This window comes from Corapipo altera, unplaced genomic scaffold (assembly GCF_003945725.1).
Source record: "Corapipo altera isolate COAL_440 unplaced genomic scaffold, ASM394572v1 308, whole genome shotgun sequence".
Classification (NCBI taxonomy): domain Eukaryota; kingdom Metazoa; phylum Chordata; class Aves; order Passeriformes; family Pipridae; genus Corapipo; species Corapipo altera.
The window spans coordinates 2996808-3016538 of record NW_020884925.1 but is presented as its reverse complement, the minus strand read 5'-3'; the positions used below and the strand labels follow the sequence as shown (position 1 = coordinate 3016538).

The 19731-nt window shown below is 42.3% G+C and overlaps 1 protein-coding gene across 4 annotated transcripts in view; it reads left to right on the top strand.

Annotated features, from left to right (window-relative positions):
• Positions 1 to 19731, top strand: part of TMEM266 (transmembrane protein 266) — a 59516-nt gene that overhangs the window by 20597 nt on the left and 19188 nt on the right. The window contains exons 6-9 of one of the 4 annotated variants that reach the window (XM_027657638.1): positions 2819 to 2970; positions 9040 to 9096; positions 10861 to 10999; positions 12486 to 12601. The exons of 1 other annotated variant lie outside the window; for it this stretch is intronic. In XM_027657638.1, the coding sequence (XP_027513439.1) occupies positions 2819 to 2970; positions 9040 to 9096; positions 10861 to 10999; positions 12486 to 12601 (464 nt within the window). The remainder of the gene's footprint in view (positions 1 to 2818; positions 2971 to 9039; positions 9097 to 10860; positions 11000 to 12485; positions 12602 to 19731) is intronic. 2 more of the 4 variants (XM_027657637.1, XM_027657639.1) reach the window with 2 other exon arrangements.

The window sequence follows — 19731 nt, the reverse complement described above, 5'->3', positions numbered from 1 at the left end:
TATAGGATTAAGACACGTTCTTTGAGAATAAAGAACCACAGGAGTTTTTCTACAAAAGGTTCTGTTTTGAGAATGGCATTATCCCCTCTCACAATTTATCTAGGTAGTTTAGGTGTTCCAGGTTGCTGCATATAGACCCAGTAAGAGAATGAAACAAATGGTGAATTTCTGGGCCAAAATGTGTGTGGATGTATGTGTTGTATGATGGAACAAATGACCAAACTGGGATGATCTGTTAGAGTTTATTCCAAAAAGAAGTCGTTGGTATTGAGACTTTTAGACTGCTCCTGAAATACTCCAAAATGCTTTTATGGCTATTTTTCAGGTCATAATATGTTACTTGTCACAAAAACAAGTTTTATGTTTGTTAAGTTGGAAGACAGCTTGGACTTAAATATTTAAAAATATTTTTTCTAGTTCCATAGGAGAAAATATTATCACCAGACAGATGTGAAAGTCTTTACTAAATGGTAAATTTAGATGAAGGTTGCAAAAGAAAAAAATCAGAACCCAAAAAGCTGTGATATCTGCAAATGATTTGTTGGATGACTTGTGTTGAATTCATGCATTGCTTATTTCCATGGTGCTCTTAATGAAATACATTTATTTACATACATCCTTGTATTTCTACCCAGGGTTTTTTTTTTAGCTGGTGTTGTCAGTGGGTGCTTTCTGAAAGGATTGTTTGACAGCAGGCAGGGGTCTCTGGGTGCTCTTCATCTGAGCCTTCTGGTGCTGCAGTTACCCAAATAGGTGCCATTACTGTCCCCACCCTCTGATGGTGATTGTGGGTTGTAGGTTCCATGTAAACTGTCTGAAAAGAATCTCAACAGTTAAATTTTTTTGCAGTCCTTCCTCTGTGAGTTACACATCCTAATTCCCAAAGACTGGGGTTTGTTAGATGGTGTCCATTCCCTGCAAAGAAACACTTTCCTCTCTCCCCCAGCATTAGCACCCTGGAGCTCCCTGTAATCCTGAGCTTCCCAGCAGGACCAGCTTGTACCTGCTGCTAGAGCGGGGCTGCACAACCACACTCACCTGCTTTACTTTGCTTTCTGGAGCTTGTTTCACCAAAAGCTTCTCCTGTGATCCTCAATTCCCTTGCTCTGTAGTCTCAGGTTCTGTTTTCATTCCCTTACACCACCAGCCACTCTGCTCACACCTCGATGCAGTGCCCTGCTCCTGGATCCCTTCCAGAGTTCAGCTGTTGTTTGCCTGTTTGTGGCAGATCCTCAAGGCCTGTACTCATCTGTCTCAAGGAAGGATTAGTTGTTTCAGTTCTGCTGAGACAGAGTGCCCTTATAAGTGGATGAACTGGTTCCGAAGTATTTTACAGGAAAACAGTAACAGAAATACTTCACAGAGCCAAAACAGGTTCCCTGACTCACCATCCTCATTTTGGAGCTGTGTTGGCTTTTCTGCTCTCTCTGTTGGGTATTTGGAACTGCTTTGTCTACTTGCTGTTCTCATTTATTATAAACCTCTTATCACTCAGTTTATTATCTGTTTCTCTCTTCCAAAGTATCTTCTTTCACCTATTTGATTATGGTTTGAATTTAGAGCAAAGAAAAAGGAGGCCACAAGGCAGCCATTGAGGTGAACAGAGGAGGGTAGATTTTTGGAGCTGGGTTAATTTTGTGGCTCAGAGTCCTGGGTTAAAACAACAGAGGTGGCTCCACAGAGCAACTGGATGTGCTTCAGAGACCACCAATCTGGAAGGTAACTCAGATGTACCTTTCCTACTGGGTTTGCTGGGGTTGGCCTTGTGCCTTGGTTTAATAAGCAATACCACATCTGTTCATGTTGAATTGTGTCTCAGGAGAGGGAAAACAGATTTAATTTTCTGTCATCCAAATAAAAAACTTTTTTTTTTTTTTTTCCGAGAGGTTACAAAATAACTGCAAAAAATGCAAGTCACTTTTTTTTCCCCATCCACCTTAATTTTATTTACTTCTTTGGTCCCTTCAGTGAATTTTTTTTTCTCTCTGATTCCCCTAACAAAGTCAGCTGTCTTTGGGATCATTTGTTGAGAAGATCATGTGTTACAGTGAGAATTTACAGTCTGTGACTGTTTATACCAGGATGATTTTCCAGAGATGAGCAGGTTTAATTAGTTTGCCTGGATATAACAGGCAACTGCTGGGGATTGATTAGTCCTTCAGACAATGCTTTTTTTTCCTCAAAGCAAGGATTCAGGGTTTCTGGTGTTCAGAAAAGGTTTCTGTAGCAAGTACCATGTCCCAAGTTTGAATGTTTATTGTTTATTCTGTGCTTTTGTTCCCATCAGTTGTATGTATGGGTACACAATCCTTCAGAGAACAAACAATACAAAGTTGTAAAAGACTTGTTAAAAACCAGAAAACTTTCAGCACAAAATCTGAATGTTTTGGAAGAATACAACTGATTGAAGGTGGTGCTCTCACAGCATTGCAAGTAATTGCATTCCAGTCGGGTTGGAGTTAAACAGGCACTGCCTTTCTGCTTGGTTAAAATGAAGGGCACAAACATGCCAGCAGCTGGCAAATGCCACCAGAACAACTGCCAAAAAACCTGAGTAGCTACTTTCACAGCATCTTCCTGCTCTCCCTATGCTTGTGTTATAGCCACAAGCCTTAAAGGCACTCGGTTAATTTTATATTCCCTGTCACTGTCTGTGACTTTCCAGCATTAAAATATCCTTATTCAAGTGAAGTGCACATCAGCTCTGTTTGCTTTTTTCCGAGTATTTGAACAGGATTTACTAGTGGTGATGATTGTGTATGTTTGTCTCTGTTTGCATACATCACTATGATTTGTCTGTGCACAAAATGTTACCCAGATGTTAAGACAGAAGAGAAGAGAAAGACACTGGGGGGGAAATCCCAGTATCGACAGCAAGGCAAGGCCGGGGTTACACCCTATCAAGAGGGCAAATTCAGCCTTGGTAATAATTGGCTGAGAAAGGAAGATGGGGAATGTCACAGTGTTTTGGTAAGTGGATTGGAGTCTGCTTGTGTTTTAATAGTCTTATCCCATTGCCACAAATACGTGATTCTGTAGCTTTTGTTCAGTTCTGCTTCTCCACTCGGATCGATGAGACTGTTTGCGTGCAAGAATTGAGTTCCTTGGTATCAGTTGTTTGCATTGCTCTGTATGTGCTTCAGTCAGCCAAGCACTCAGGCATTCTGCTTGCTTTCAGCACTTGAGTGTTTCCCTGGCAGTAACCAAGCCTTGGTGTGCTGAAAGTTAGGCCAGCACAGAATCATGGCTTTTGTCCTGCATCCGTGTCCAAGAAACGAGCTCTGAAATGGAGTAAAGTCTGGGCTCTGAGCTGATAAACAATCTGTTTCATTAGCTGTGGCTCACAGGTGCATTTTAGATTTTAGGAGGAAAAAACTCCAAGGCTTTCCTCATCCTGTATGATAAAAGGAAGTGTTCACAGTATCCTAGCACTTTGCTGCTTGTTAACACCAACCCTTGAAAGGAGTAAAGCTTCTGAAGGATAGCTCTGCTGTGAGGGTTCTGTTAAAAAGGAAAAACATTCCAAATGACAGAACTAAGTAAATAATGTCTTTCCCATAACAAATTCATAACTTTATGTTAGAGAAAACAGTTATGTTACTTTTGTTACATTTTTTGTGAGATTCAAAGAGCTGAGCAGAAAGATAATAATCTTCTGTTAATTCTGTAATTCTTCTAGAAACTGTGGCTTCTCTTCTAGATATTTATTTTTATTCCATGTCCACAACTTTTCTCATGGTGCATAAATGCACTGCACTGCTGTTTGTGTATGTTTTGGTTTTTAAATAGGTTGATTAGTGGGGGCTATGAATAAAGATAGGGATTTTATGTATTAATATAATTTATAAAGGTAAATTTAAGCTTCCTTCTTTGCTAGTGTATAAAAAAAAATTAATATACTGGGAAATTTCTTTCCTAACCACTTTTCTTGTTCTCAAACAAATAGTTTCCAGGGAAAGTGGTTCTGTAGAGTTCCAGGAATCTAGCTAGACATCTGCCTGAAACACTATCTGCCCATTTCATTTTCAAGGGTGTACCTGACTTAGAGTGTGCTCTATCAGTGCTTCATCTGTGCTTTCATCTCTTGATAGTGGCCCTGCAGCACCTCCTACACCTGTGTTTCAGAGATAAGCATCAGTGCTGGTGTGACTGTACCCAGAGGGAACTTGTGTTGCAAGGCCAGTTCTCTGCACAGCCTGCATCTGTGGTAGTATGTTGAGTCTCTGGGAAGCCATTTTTATTCCTGAAAATATATCTGTACAGAATTGTCAGTTGAAAACTCACTGTTTTTCTTCATATTTGAAGAACGAATATTATGGGAGAACAAAAGAACAAATAGAACTGCAGTGTTTGTGCAAAGGTGCATTTGGATACTACATGATATCCTGGTAGTTTAATGAGAGAATAAACTGGGTTTGTGTCTGTTAGTGCCACCAAGCCTTGGCACTTAATTCCTTCTGTGTGAGCACGTGTGCTGATAGAGCCCAGCAGCTGCAGAGCACAGGCACAGGGAATGGTTTGTGCTGGGTGATGGTGAGGTGGGGTCAGCAGGTCCACGTTTCATTTCAGAGCCCTGATGGAAGAGAAGCCGTGTGAGGAGGGTGCCTGTGCCCTGCAAACACAAGGACTGCGTTGGTTTAAGTGTGCCAGCATGTTCCCCTGGGCTCTGCTGGCTGGGGGCAGCATGTGCTGGGACAGCTAGTGCTGTGGCTCAGGACAGGCACACCAGAAGATGGCAAAAGAAGATTCTTTTAATGGCTGGGTGAGCTAAGGCCTCTGTGGAGTGCCCCAAGTAAGGGGGAATTGTAAATTACAGATTGGGTACACGGTGTTCTGGAAAAGCTTTCAGTAAATATTTGGTCTTATGAGATATATCCAAAAGGCAGAAGCTTAATCTGCAGAGTTTCTGGAACCTCTGTAGCAGATAGATTAGTTTTGTGGCAGTGGAAGGAACATCCTTTCCACCCTTCTCCATCCTGTCTCTCTCTTGTACAATCACTACCCCATCTCAAAATGCAGTTGCTCTCTGCCAAACTCTGCTGGACCAGCTTCTCCTCCTGTGCTGCCACCTTGTGATTTCCGATTTCTTCACTCTACAGGTGAATTTGACACAGTGACTCACTGAGTAGTAAGTTGTATATTAACTGTGCAAGCAGAAAAGTACTTAAAATTACCTAATGTACCATGCAGTCAGCTGCAAATGTAGCTAATTCATGCAGATTGTGGGAATTCACACAGCTGGCTCAGCAAAGGACTTGGCCAAGTTTCCCTACAAAATTAGAGAGGAAACCTGCAGCGTCACACAGTCCATCACAACTTCACTGCAGACAGTTAATGTCATGCAAATGACTGTGTGTCACCAAGAGACACTGTCAATTCTAAAATTGCATTTCTGTCTGAAAAATGGTTTAAAATTTTACCTGGATTTACTCCAACTTAAATAAATAAATAGAACTGTTCAATCATTTACCTTTTATTGGTGCACTGGACAGACTTTTACGTAATAATTTAGTTTTTAACAGAAACCAAACAATACATTTCTGATACAACTAAAAAATGTATGTGTTAAGGACTTTCTAATTAAAAGATTTCCAGTCCAAAAATGTTAAAGCCTTCTTTTTCAAGGACTAAAAAACAAGCTGCAGTGGCCTTTAACAGAAAAGTGCTCACATTGATACTTAGTGGCTTTTTTTCCAATCTGTGTGTTCAAAAATGCAGAATGCCTGTAGTGCAATGCAAAACTATGTGTGTGCATTTGCTACAGTGCTGAAAAATGCCTGCACATCAGTAGGAAACAGCAGTGCTGCTTCATTTTTTTCCCCTATTTCTTGTAGATTCTTGTGCCTACAAATTGTAGAGTCGTAAGTAACATTTGTCTTGTCTGTGATGGATGTTACAGTTGCAATTCTCTTTTAATTCATATGCTTTTTTCAGTTTGGTCCTTGTACAGTGCGTAGGAAGTTTCCTGGATTATTAATTTCTGTCTCTGTTTTTTTCAGATTCTGCTACAGGTTCTCATTTTTTTAAGTTCTGTACAGAGACAGTATACAAGCAAATGCACTATATTTATTTGTTTGAAACATATTTTTGATTGCTTTTGGAAAAACACGAAAATGTTGTATATAAGTAGTACCAATGTTTTCGTTGCAGTCAAAGTATTTATTATACTGAGCAATCAGGGGTATGCCCAGATTTGCTTGATTCAGCCTGCTCTGGGTAAGAGTTGTGGCAGCAGCAGTGGGTGTCATTTAGTAGCTTGTGCACAGAGAGGCAGCGTGGGGACAGCCAGGGCTGGTTTGGAGCTGTGCTGGTGCAGGGTGGGCAGGGACAGCCACCCTGGGGCACCTGTGGGACTCACTCATGGGGTTTTCTCAGGGAACCAAGGACAGGCTACCTCTCATGGCTTTTGTCACTTCACTGGTGATGGGAGGGCTTTTAAGAGTGGCTTTGAGACCTCCCATACAGAACAAATGTTTTCTCAGCTCCTCCCAAGCTGTGCCCAGCTTGTTCTGCAGAGTCTCTCTGGGGTGGGGAGCTGGGCTGGTTCCACCCTTACACTCTCCTTCCTGCAGTGTGTCTGCTCTAGGTGAGAGCCAAGGTGCTAATCAGCAAGGCATGTGTTGGGAGGAGGAGACCTCTCTTCCAGAGGTAGCACCAACAACCAATCCTGCATTAAATGACTGCCAAGTAGACTTCCAGTCACTGCTGACGTGTGCTGACTCACAGCAGCAGACTGCAAATGACAATATTTGTGCCAGCTGCCAGCCCTTGGAGCTGCTCAGAGCCGGTGATGTGACAGTAGCACAGTCTGATTTAAACACTGCAGTGAGGAATTAAAAAGGCAGAAAGGCAAATCCGATTTTATGTTCCCTCAACAGTCCCATATTAAATCATATTTAGGGTTGTGAGATGGTGTTTCTGTTTCCTTTGTGCAGATATGCCTTATTTCAGTGAAAATCCCTTTGTGCACACCTGTCCAAAGGAAGAAAGATTTTCACCCTCAGTTTCTTTGAAGGTGTTAAGTGTTCAGCCATCCTGTAGTTAGTTGCTCACTGACCTAGCACTTCATAAACCCTGCCTAAGCCTGGCAGAGAATGAGCCAGTTCTCCCTGGGCCCTCAGCAGTGTGGCTGTAGGAAGGGTGGCATCCCAAGCTTTATAGAAGGCCCTGCTTTTCCTCATGTGTCTCCCCAGGGCTGCCTTGCTGTGGTGTGTCCCTGATTAACTAATACAGCTGAACTTACAGGTTCATGGGTAACTTGGACTTGAGTATTTTGTGCAGCTTCTCAGTGGGGAGTGAGGGAGGTGCCGACAGAGGAGCAGGGATACTTTGTCTGGCAGTGTTCAGACTCGAGTTTGGGGCTGCAGGAGTGCCTTGGCTGGTCAGCAGCACGTGGCACTTACACCTACATGACATCGCATCATGCTGGCCATTTGGGCTCATTAAGGGATTTGAGCAGCTGCTGTTGTGCATCTCTCTCTCCACAAAGCAAATAAACCTCGAGAGCAGACGTTACCATGGAAAGGGATGTCAGCCTTGTTCCTATGCTGCGTTTGTAAAATGCTTTGGAAGTAAAATGTTGGGTTTAGGAGGAGCAAGCATTGGAAGTTCTTGCTGTCTACGTAGAGTCTCATAATTTTTTGTAGAGGAAAGAGAGAGCTGCATTTTTTCTTCTGGTTGGTGACCCTGTTTCTCGACCAGACTTGGCCAGTGCTTTTGCATACACTATTTCTGACTAGGTGTTGCCTGGTTCATTCTCTTGCTCACTGATGGTAGGAGGCTGGGCTCTGGAAGCACCATATTCCCCACAGCAATGTCTCCCTCTGCAAAACAGGATTAAGTGCTGTTACACAGGTTTGGAGTGCCAAGAGAGAACTCAGCACAGTCATCCCAGGCCAAATGAGGCAATTGGACTCATGGGGTTTGGCAAAACCACGCATTGGAACAGCACTGAGAACTTCAGTGTTGTTCTGCAATTAGTTAGTGCTGGTATATTTGGCATAAATTCAGAGTTGCTTGGGATTCGTATTTGTAATGAAGAGGAGTCACTTTTTTCTACACAGTTCTTGGCATGGTTACCCCTCTAACATAGGCCTGCTGAGCCCTCAGTCCTTATGCTGTTCTTTAAGGGAGAAAGTAGCATTTTGGTGGTCTTTGCAAGGCTCACATCTGCAGGTGGACTCATCATGTCTGTCACGTCTATCAAAATCTGACCTCTGTGTTGCTGTTGGCAGAAAACATCCCTACCAGTTATGCTTTTATGTGAGTTCAATTTCAATCATGAGTTGACTGATTGATTTTTTCATTTATTGTGTCTTCTGAAAGCCAGGTTAAAAATAAGGAAAGGTACCATTGGATTTTTTTTAATGGGAATTCACCATTAGTTCATTCTGTGTTCTTTCTTTATTCCTCTTTTCTGGCTGTTGAGGCTACTTATAGCTGTTTTGCTTCATAGAGGAGGATCACAGAGATATTTTTCTCCCTTACCCTGTGACTTTCTGGGATCTTATAATAAGACAACTGTCCTGTACTCCAGATAAGAGCATCTGCTCTTCAGACTGATGACATGTTAGTATTTTAAGGCATCAGGAGAGGACAGTGTCTCTTCTCTTAGAAAATAAGTAATCGCTGGTGTATCAAAGATGGCCAGAAAAGAGAATCTTCCCCCATTCTAATTGAGGAGGCCCCACAGTTGATCTTATGTGGGCTTGGGTCAGGGGGGCAGTGTGGGGAGGGTTGGTAATCGAAATCACACAGATCTGAAAGCAGATTTTTAGGAGGATGGGAAAGATTGATGAACATTTCAACTTGGAGCTTGTTCGTGGAGGTTTCACTGAGTCAATATAGTGGTTGGAAAAAAATGCCTGCTTGTATAATACAGAAGTGGAGCTATTTCTAGGGCCTCATTATTATTTATAAGAAATGCATAATGCTTAAATAAGACAAAAAATGATTCCCTGAATGAATAAAGGGCTTAAATGTTTATCTAAAATTACAATAACATTCATCATCTTTTTTCCCCCTAATCTATTTTACTAGACTATTTTGAGGATTGTGGTCCTTGGCATATGGGATTACATTGAAAACAAAATAGAGGTAAGAACTCTGAGTCTTGGTGCTGTTTTCCAGGCAGACCCAGTAAGACTATGAAGAACTGCTTTGGGTGGCTTTGTTATTAACCTGATGCAATACAATATCTTTTAGGCAGATAAATACACACATTCATCTTATATGCAAGTATCCCTAATTTGTGTGATGGAGTCCCTTTTTCTGTGAGAGACTCAGTACAGTGCAATATTTGAAAATATTTTATGAGGGGAGGGATTGTGGCATTCTTGCTCTTTGTGTGTATTTATTTTGTTCTTGAACTGTGCTAACGTGGTGATACTGCTGCCCTGGGATAATGAGCAATAGGAGTAAAAATTGTCACGTGAGTTGTGTATCCCTGTTCCCATGATCAGTGAAATTAGAACTGGTTGAAAAATTGTATGTGGTTTTCTGATAGAAAGTACTGGTTTGGCAAACCCCCTATTTTTATTGTGAAATTTCTTTTAATTAAATTGAATTATGATAAACACTGTAATTTGTACCTCAAATTAAAAATTAGGTAGAATGTGCATAGACAGATAAGGAAATGCGTGTGTTATAAGTAACACATAATCTTGAGCACAAATCTGGAGATCAGGAGAGTTAAAACCTCCTTCTTGATACTGTCTGATAAAATAATACTATACAGGATGTACCAGAAGAAAATCTGGGTGTTCTTGGAGCTTAAGCAAGTCTAGAGGCTTGCACATTTTTGTAATAAAGTTGTAAACCTTTTAAGTTGTTTTGCTAAAAAACTGAAGTGAAACTTAAATTGTTGATTCAGAGACTCTTCTTACTAAGGCTGAATGCAGCAGTTTCTGATAATTCATTTTGATAATTTGGAATAGAGTGATACTGTTTACTGCCCATCAAGTGGCAGCAGTAAGGAGTGTTTCTTTTCAGTACACATGAATTGTTATGCACAATTCCAAATACGTAATTCTTATAAAAATCTATGTCCTGCCTCCTTATGCAAACCATTAATCAGTGGTCTTTGGCAGCAGGGAAGGGTTCTCAGCAGGAATGAGAACATGGTATTCTCTTCTACCCCACTAGGCCAGTGTGGGACAGACACAACTCTATTGCCAGTTTGCTCTGAAATGTATTTGCTAGCTCATTTTTGTCTAATGCTTTGCACAATTGCTTTTTCTGATCTAATCCCAGTGTAACCAATGTCATATAAATCATTCTGAATGGTCCCAGTTGTCAGAATCCTTGAAAACCTCTCTGCCCCATAAAAGTGAGAGCAGGCAGTCTTTCTGTCTAGATGCACACGTGTTGTGTAGTCAGGATGTGGCCAAGAGCCATCAAGTCTCTTTGCTCCATCTTTTTCTACTTGTCTTCTTGATCTCTTCATTTAGACAGTAAGATCTATGGACAGGGACTGCATCCTTTTTTTTTTTTTTTTTGATGACATTATGCCAAGTAACAGGTAATAAATACCAATGATGATAAAACTCTTTGGCTGTAATAGCATTTAGGCTACCACTTCTCCTTGGGGATCTTGGCCAGTATTTCCAAATACCTTTCTCTCTCCTTGCCCTGCTACAACAGTTTCTCTCTCCTCACCTCATAAAAAGCACTGAGGAATTCTGTTGTGCTACCTAAACAGGATGCAGCCTGGCTGGGTCTTGGCCACCTCTCATATGCCTTTCAAATACGTGCCATAATTGCATTTCTTTTGGGCAAAGAGGGAGTCCTTCAAGATTCCAAGGAGGAATGGCAGGGATATGATTTTAAGGAAAGGTTTGAAAAAAAGTGATTTCTCTCTAGGTGTTTGATGGTGCTGTCATAATCTTGTCCTTGGCACCAATGGTGGCCTCAACAGTGGCTAATGGCCCCAGCAGCCCGTGGGATGCTATCAGCCTAATTATCACCCTGCGGATTTGGAGAGTGAAGAGGATCATTGATGGTGAGTGGTGACTCAGTTTGTGACTCCAAGCATTACCTGGCAGGCTGGGAAAAGAGATTTTAAAAATACAGAAAGATTGCTTGCCACCACTGTTTCTGTCATTCTCCTTTCTGTTACATTTTGCTAGCACTGAACAGAAGAGAGTTACAATTCCCATGAAGGAGAGTAGGTCCCAAGATCATGGCTGCATCTCCTGCTCCCTGGGAGCCTTTATAATCCAGGGGTTTGTTTTGCTGTTAGGCACCATCCCATCCCCTGTCCTGTAAACCAGATACCCTGACCTGCTTCATACCTCTTGCCACCAGATGTCATTCCTGATTCTGCAAAATAATTGCTTCCAATCTGCTTTTCTGATATTTGCTGCACCCTCCCCGTAACCAGGCAACCAGCTCCATCTTGGGACTTTCTTTTCCAAGTTCTTGGCAGTAATACAGGTTTTAGGTCAGATTCCAGCAGCATTTTCTTACCATGGGGGTTCCCAGCTGAAGGTGCTCTCTGCAGTGCTGGTGTGCTCTACAGCATGATAATGAAGTGTGTATTGGTGGTGTTTTGCACAGACCTCTGTGGGGAAGCACCAGGGGAGACGATAAAGCCCCAGCAAGTCAAGGTTGCAGAGAGCAGAGTCTGTGGCTGTGCCTGGAAGCAAGGACTTTGGTGCTTTGTGTCAGGGAAGAGAGGTGGAAAGGGAATAAATGAAGGGTCACTTTGCTCATGTGTGAAAGATCAAAGTCAAGTTATTATTTTGGGTTTAAATGCCCAGGAAACTTTGTATTCAGAGTTGAGGACAGGTCATAGCCCTCTGATTGAAGCATACAAGAAAAGTTCAGGATCTTGTGTAACTTCAGAGAACATCAAGGATTGCAGCATGTATTGAACAGTTATTCTGTTCAGTCTGAGTTTGCCATAGTTACGACAGGAGCAAAATTTCTAGAGGCATTCAGAAGACCTATTGAAAACTGGTCTGTAGCTTGCAAAGCAATAGAAGACAAATGCCTTTTTTGTTTTTTAAAAATACCCTTCTTAGTCTGGTGTTTCCATTAAGGATTTATTTCTTACCGCAAAGTCTAGGAATTAAATGCTTAGGGCTCTGGAATAGTTCTTTTCCTGAGGGAGCCATGCTGTTCAGGTTTAGAGGGGATGGGTCTTGACTCTAAAGAGAAAATCCTCCTACCCAGCAATTCAGGAAATCTGTGGTAAGCACTGGGGAAGATCTATGTTAGTACCACAGAAGCTGAGAAGAGCATGCAGCATCTGTTTCAGCTCGTCCAGGCAAAGGGAGATCTGGCTAAACAAGATCTAGTCCTTGCATTTCCCGTGTTAGAAATCCATCCCTAGAAAAAGTACCCTCGTGCTGTTTCTATTAGAAATACTCTAGTTCTCTGGATGCAAGGGAGAAGGGTGATGTTCTTTGGCCTGTAAAGGTTTTCTCTCTGATAAAAAACCGAATCACAGCTGGATTGCTTTAAGTGTTGTTTGTGTTTTCCAGCTTATGTCCTTCCAGTGAAAGTGGAGATGGAGATGATGATTCAGCAATATGAGAAGGCAAAGGTTATTCAAGATGAGCAGCTGGAAAGACTAACCCAGATCTGCCAAGAACAAGGGGTAAAGTTCAGTTATGTCTTTATTTACGCATAGCTTGTCAAGGCAAATCAAACAGTTCATGTACTGCTGGTTTGAGAAGTACCACTGGGACTTCTGTTGTAGGGTGACAGGTCTCAGTGCTAAGGAGGCATTGGCTGCAGCCAGGATCTTGTCAGCGTGGTGTTTGTCAAACAGCAGTCGGCTGCCTCTGCTGCTGGGCTTGTGTTCTTTAAGGTGAGGGAAACAAATATGAGGGACAGCAAATGAACGGTTCCAGTGTGTAATTTATTGAGTGAGTGCAGCTAGCTTGACATAATACTGAGAACATGCAAAAGGCACTGCCATTGTTGGAGACTGCAGCTGCATTAAGGCTGTATTCCTAGGAAAATTATATGCAGTTAAAAACTAATGAATCTCCCTGTTTTAAATGCAGAAGGCAGCTTCCCTGTAGGTTAGTCAGAGACTCTTGGCAAGCTCAAAATGTTGCAAGAGAAGCTTCTAGTTCCTGGAAGCGAGTCAAGACTCTTCCCAGGCCCCTAAATGTTCAGTGATTCAGTTATGAGGTAAGGAAAGGTGAGGCTTAAAATATCTCAAATATATCTACATGAAAAAGGTGTAAAACCATTGTTTGGGCAATGAGCCAGGAGTTTTTGCAGTTTGTCTCATGCAAACGAGTTCTTGACTAACTTGTGTTAAAGTAGGAGCCAGGGATGGGTGTTGAGGCTCGGGATAAGCAAGTGTTCAGGTGACCATCAAACCACAGCACAGTGAGCCACCAGGTGATTTACTTCTTGTTTCAGTTGTAAGGGTAACTATGAGATAGATGTTCAAATAAATCCTGGAGATTTCTAGCTTCAACTCCCACGCCTGGCTTGTGGTAGGTACCTTTCAAATACAAAATGGGGAGACCTGTAAGTCTGAACAGCTCAGGCAGTCAAAAAGCTGAAGGGCCTGTGCTGACAGGAGAAGCAACTTGTCCCAGAACAGACCAACTGCCCCAAAAGGGGCATAATCTGAAGCAGAGGTTAAGGTGCCCATCTTTTCCAGAGGAACCCTAAAGTTCTTGTCAGACCATCAATCAGTATTCAGGTCCCCAACTGTCTTTTTAGATTTAGTTCGAGGTCTCCTGGATCTCAGCCTAAGAATCTGCAATGAACTCGTGGTGTGGTGGTGAGTTGCCCTGTCTGTGTGAAAAATTGGGAAGACCTGTTGGCAGTGTATCATTTTTGAGTCTCTCACATTAAGCATAACAAATTTCTAAACCTTAGACTTGACAAAATTGCCAAAAATTAGTTACTTCCAACTGTGTAAGTGTTTTCAGTGGCAAAACTGCAGTTCTCTTCTTGACACCTTTGCACAATAATATTTAGTGATTCAGGGTTCTGTCTAATTGTGAAATTACCAGGTAAATGGTATATACCCCATTTTAAAGGGGACAGATTATCCTTTGGCCAAACATGTTAAGCAAATCAGTGATTTCTTGAGTCCCAGCACAGTAATTTGTCTGTCAGACCATACTGAAGTTCTTTACAATCATAAATTTTAAAACATATAATTTTTAGGAACTGTGTTATACAGCCAGACAACACTCTTTAAACAATTTGTGGTGTTATTATTTCATAGTCTTGGAGTAGAGGTGGGCTCATTATCCCAGGTGAGGTTCAGGAGCTGCCCTTGCTGCTCTCCATTCTGAGCCTCGCTTGCCAAATGTCTGAGCAGAGTAGCCCTAATCTGAGCTCTGATGGTTACAGCAACCTGTGCATCAAACACAAAGAAATACTGCACTGGGAGAGGAGTAAATCTGAGAAAACAGGGCAGGTTCTCTTGTAGCTTTCAAGTGTCATCAGCTATGGAAAAATATGGTGTATAGAAAAATGACAGCATGCTAATCCTTCTTTCTGGCCTGACTTGCTGCCAAACAAATGCCTCAGCTGTATAATATCAGGTAAATGTACTGATTCACTACAGTTAGCAACAGTAGACATTGACACAAGTGCTGCATCCTTTATTTGTGAATTATTAGCTTCATAATTCAGTCAAGAACAAGTTGTCAGCATTATAATATTCACATTAACATTGTGTACAGCATCTGATGGGAGAAATGGCTCCTAATGGTATTTAATGTCTAAAATTCTGCCAGGTTTTTGCTTTTTCGTTTGATCATCTTTCCTGACCTTTTTAAAGGATTGCTTGTTCGTGGAAAAAGCAGGAAAGATGCAACCTCCCCTCATCTTTTTGAATTTCTTTTGTCAGTTGTATATTTTGACCAGTGACAGGGTATCACAGCTATAAGTACATTTCCATTCCTGACTGACATTGGAGATGTACTTTTGCAAATGTGAAAACTCTTTCCAGATGTGGATTTTTGGCTGGTTATACATCTGAAAACCAGAATATATTTTATAAATCATAATTGCACGGACCACCACTTTGTTCTCTGTAGGACCCCACTGCAACTGTTTGAATAGATTGCTGTTTTATTTATTCTCCATTGGCCAAAAAAGAGGTCATTAAACAGGAGTGGAGCATGAGGGCAGTCAAGACAAAAAATACTGAAAAACTCTACAGGACATCACAAAATATGAGAAACATTAACAACCACAGTAACAAGAATTGTCTAAAAATGGGTAAAGGTAAAAGGAAAAAAAGTCTCTGTACAGTCACTATCAAAAATTATGCATGGAGTATATGGTTTTGTTTTATCAGAGTAACATAAATTGCAAAACAAAGTTCTGAAGTTTCATTAACTACAAATCCTAGTCAGGGAAGATTGGTTTTTTCTTCTGGAATCACCTGTAAAGGAATTTCATTTCTGATAATAGATCTACTTACTTGATCTTTTCTGCTTAACTTTCCTAAGAGTAATTCAGCTGAGCACAGTCCAGCCAAGACTGTGTGTTCAGCCTTATCACAAGAGATCCTTTTCTGTCGACTCCTATAGAATTGGGGTTTTCATCATTCTTAAAGCTGCAACAACCATGGAAGCTGTAATTTCTTTTTTTATCTTGGAATATAATTTGTACAACAGCTGCTAGTTTAATGACAGGGCTATTTAGCTGGTAAAATTACCTATCGGAGAAATAACTTATGTTATCCTTTTGCAATAATTTTAATTTATTTCTAACTACCAGTCATTTTCTTGGTGGATGGAAGGCAGCCAAGGTCATCCCGTGTTTCATTCTGCCCGTAAATCATTAGTTTGCAACTGTCTCCTGATTTTTATTGTTACCAACAATGGCTAAACTAATGGAAATAAACATTGGATTGTATCCCAGTGGCAGATGAGTTTTAGGGCAGGGCATTCTGTACAGACAGCACTAATAGAATTGAGCAAAGTTATTGCTCCTGCATTAGACACAAGTAAGCTTCTGGCTAAAATGTTCATTGATCTCTCTGAAACTATGTCAATCATACTCTGTTGCTAGACCATTAAAGGGAAGCACTATATGATTCACTGCTAAGTCCCTTTCTGAGTCTTCCATACATGCTGTGAAATATCAGATAGGATGGGTGGCTCACTTTATAAAACCAGGTATGTAAACTGAGATGTTATCTAGAGCTCTGGGTAGGTCTGTCAATTTACCTGCTTAGAAATAATCACTAATGCATTATTGGGGTGAGGAAGTGCACAGGAGTGCCCATCGTTCTTTCTGGTTTGTTTCCTGACAAAATATTGCCAGATTTGTGCTACAAAATGACATAGAGCAGATTTTGAAAATGGTACAGTAAATTTAGCATTGATGAACTTCCTGTTCATGTCTGTCAGTCTGGTTACTCACTCTCCTGTGAGACAGTCTATTTCTCCCTTTTTCTTGGTAATAAGTGTATTTGCACATTAGCCACGTGTATTGCACCTTTATTGCTGTCCTCAGCTCCCTCCTGGCAGGGTGTACCCAGGCAGTTCTCAGAGGTGCACAGTGACTGTACACAAGCATGGAATGTGCAAAATTCCTGTTAAATACAACAACAAACATTTTCCCTATGAGAACGGTCAGGCACTGGAGCAGATTGCCAGGGAGGCTGTGCCACATCCATACAGCCTTGGAGATAGTCAAAATTTGAGAGGACGGGCTTTTAGCAACCTGAGCTAAATGGACTGGCTTTAAAGCAGGGTGTTGGACTAGATGACCCTCACGGGTCCAATTCAGATGTGATTCTATGAAGTCTTCAAATATATTTTTTCCATTGGAAGGTATGTTGGAACTTACTGAGAAATACCCGCTGAAGTATATGTAATTAAAGATGATGAATGTCACAGGTGTCCTGATAAATAGAGTCAGTAGCAGCCTCAAGTGGGCCAGTGCTCTGTTTGTAATTATCAGGAGTCAGGAGTTGGTTTACCTTAGTCTCCTTCATCACAACAAAGTATCTTCCACACAACAGCATTTTTTGCTCACTGATTCTCTGTGAGATTTACAAGGTTCTTACACAGAGCTGGTATCAAAGCATGTATATATGTTTATATGCCTTTTTTCCCTTTTTTTTTTTTTGTCCCCTCATGATATGCATAAAATGCATCCTGCCTTACAGGCTGAGGGAGGGATGGTCTGTCCACCTGAAAAGAGGAACCACGGTCTCCTCAGTCCAGCTCTCCTGCAGGACTCGGTGTTGGAGGGGCCCAGGTGTACAGTCAGAGAGCTACATCAGCTCCTACTGCAAAAAGAAATTTCATGTGTTTAACTTGGCCCAGAATTTTTTACTTAAAAAGGCTGTTATATTTTATACCTTTTAATGATTGATTTAAGCTGCCCTGGACTGCCTTACATGCAGTCAGAGCAATCTCATTAGCTCTTTTACGCATTAGAACTGCCTGAGGTCAGTGTTCAATCTAATGTTCAATAGATATAAACACCTCCAACCTAATTTGCTCATTCAGCCTCTCGTTGCATTTCACACATAAGAAACACCCCCTTAGATTTAACCTTTGTCTGTAGGGGTTTGGTTTTAGTGGCTAAAACTGTATTCCAGCTTCTGCAAGATCTTGGGATAACTGTCAAGAAACAATTAACATAGAACTGATATCCTGAGTAGATCTGTGCCTTTTATGAACAAAAATCTGGTCTTTGTTTAACGTTATTGACTGTCCTTTCATTTTATTAAATCAGTCTTTGTGGTAAATGGTGATTTTCTATCCCATAGAGTCCTTTTTTGAACAGGCAAGAGCTGTGTGTTTGTAGCAGAGTCAGGGTTCTGTATCTCTGTGCAACATATTGTATGGAGCACTTCGCAGGAGGAAGGTCAGTGTGGGAGTGAGACACCACCATTTGTACAATGAATACCCTCTTCTCTGTCAATATAAAAAATGACAGTTACACACACAACTGTTTAATTCCAGCTTTCCAGTGTTTTAATGACCACATAGACTTCAGGGCAAACACGAATGGGATCTGGAAGCTCAGCATCTGAGGTAATGGAAAAGTGGAAGGGAGAGCCTGTGTTAACCAGCTGCAGCTGCGTGGGTTTGTAGGCAACATCAGTCTCTGCTGTTACCTTGGAACATCTGTGTGCTGTTACCTTGCACTTGATGCCAAAGTCCAGAGCACTGGGCTGCTTTATTGTACCCAGGAATTTGATCCTCCTATCTGCTTTTGACAGTCTCCTGTTCAGTTCTGGATTTGAGACCAGCTGAAAGAGCTCTGGTAAAGGCTGAAAATGATACAAGCACGTGGATTGTGTTTGCAGCTCAAGAATGGAGGGATCACAGACCAACTAAAAAGCTGCAAGTGCTGCATGCACCTCTCACCCTCAGCAGTGCATGAGCCAAGGCCCAGGTCCCAGTGTCTGTGACAGTGTGACATTAGTGCCAAGGTATCCAGCCCAGGTTCCAATGTCTGTGGTAGTGTTACAGTAGTGCCACATTTTCCAGGCTGGGTCCCAGTGTCACTGATAGTGTGACATCAGTGCCCAGTCCCAGTGTGACTGACAGGGTGACATTAGTCCCCAGTTTCCAGTGTCACTGACAGTGTGGCATTAGTGCCTGGTCTCAGTATCACTGTCAGGGTGACACTGGTGCCTGGTCCCAGTGTGCCTGTCAAGGTGATGTCGCTGTCAGGGTGCCATCGGTGCCTGGTCCCAGTGTCTTTGTCAAGGTGATGTCCTTGTCAGGGCAGTGTCCGTGTCAGGGTGTCATCAGTGCCCGGTCCTGGTGTCCCTGTCACTGTGTCCCTGTCAGGGTGATGTCCCTGTCAGTGTGGTGTCCCTGTCGGGGCAGTGTCCCTGTCAGGGGGCCATTAGTGCCCAGTCCCGGTGTCCCTGTCCCCGCGGTGTCCCTGTCCCCGCGGTGTCCCTGTCCCCGCGGTGTCCCTGTCCCCGCGGTGTCCCTGTCCCCGCGGTGTCCCTGTCCCCGCGGTGTCCCTGTCCCCGCGGTGTCCCTGCCGGCTGCCATGGCTCCCTCAGGCCCGTGCCGTTCCCGCCGCCCCCGGCAGGGGGCAGCAGAGCCCGTCCCGCGGCCTCGCGCGGACCCCTCACGGCGGGAGGTGGAACGGAGCCGCGATTAACAATAAAACCGCTCATAAACACTGCCTGGGCACCCGGCACGGAGAGTTTAAGGACTGGAAATAACCTGTAGATATTTGGAAACGCTGGCTTTATCCACTGGGACATGGGAGTGGGCAGGAGGAGTGTGCTCTCTCCCCCGTTCCTGCTATAGGCTCCCAGTAGCAGGAAAGATCACCTGAGGTGGTTCCCTTCCACATCTCCACAAAGCAGTGATGCCCTCCAGGCTTTTGGTTGTTACCATCTTCAGCCAATCTTTGTAAATGCTTAAGCTCCTTAAATTGGGTGTGATGCAGAAGTAGTTATTGAGCTGACTCCTGGCTAGTTCTGTCCATTGGTGTTAAAAAATACCTGCCAGTTTTTTTGTGTTCCATGAAAATAGGAAATCGTATCCTGCTTCTAGGCCAGAATTAAGCATTTTAGTAGCAATATTTCTTTTTCTGACACACAGGAATGTTTTTGAAGGATGAAGCATGAAATGTAGAAAAACAGAAAATATCCCTAATTCTTACTGCCTTTTAGTTTGAGCTAGGCAGCATAAAGAAAAAAATCTCCAGATGTGTTTTTTGCTTCTCATGTTTAAGTGCATTATTTCCATTAAACCAAAGAAGTGTCTGAAGGGGTATCTTTTTCCCTTCAAAGGTGGAATGTAAGCT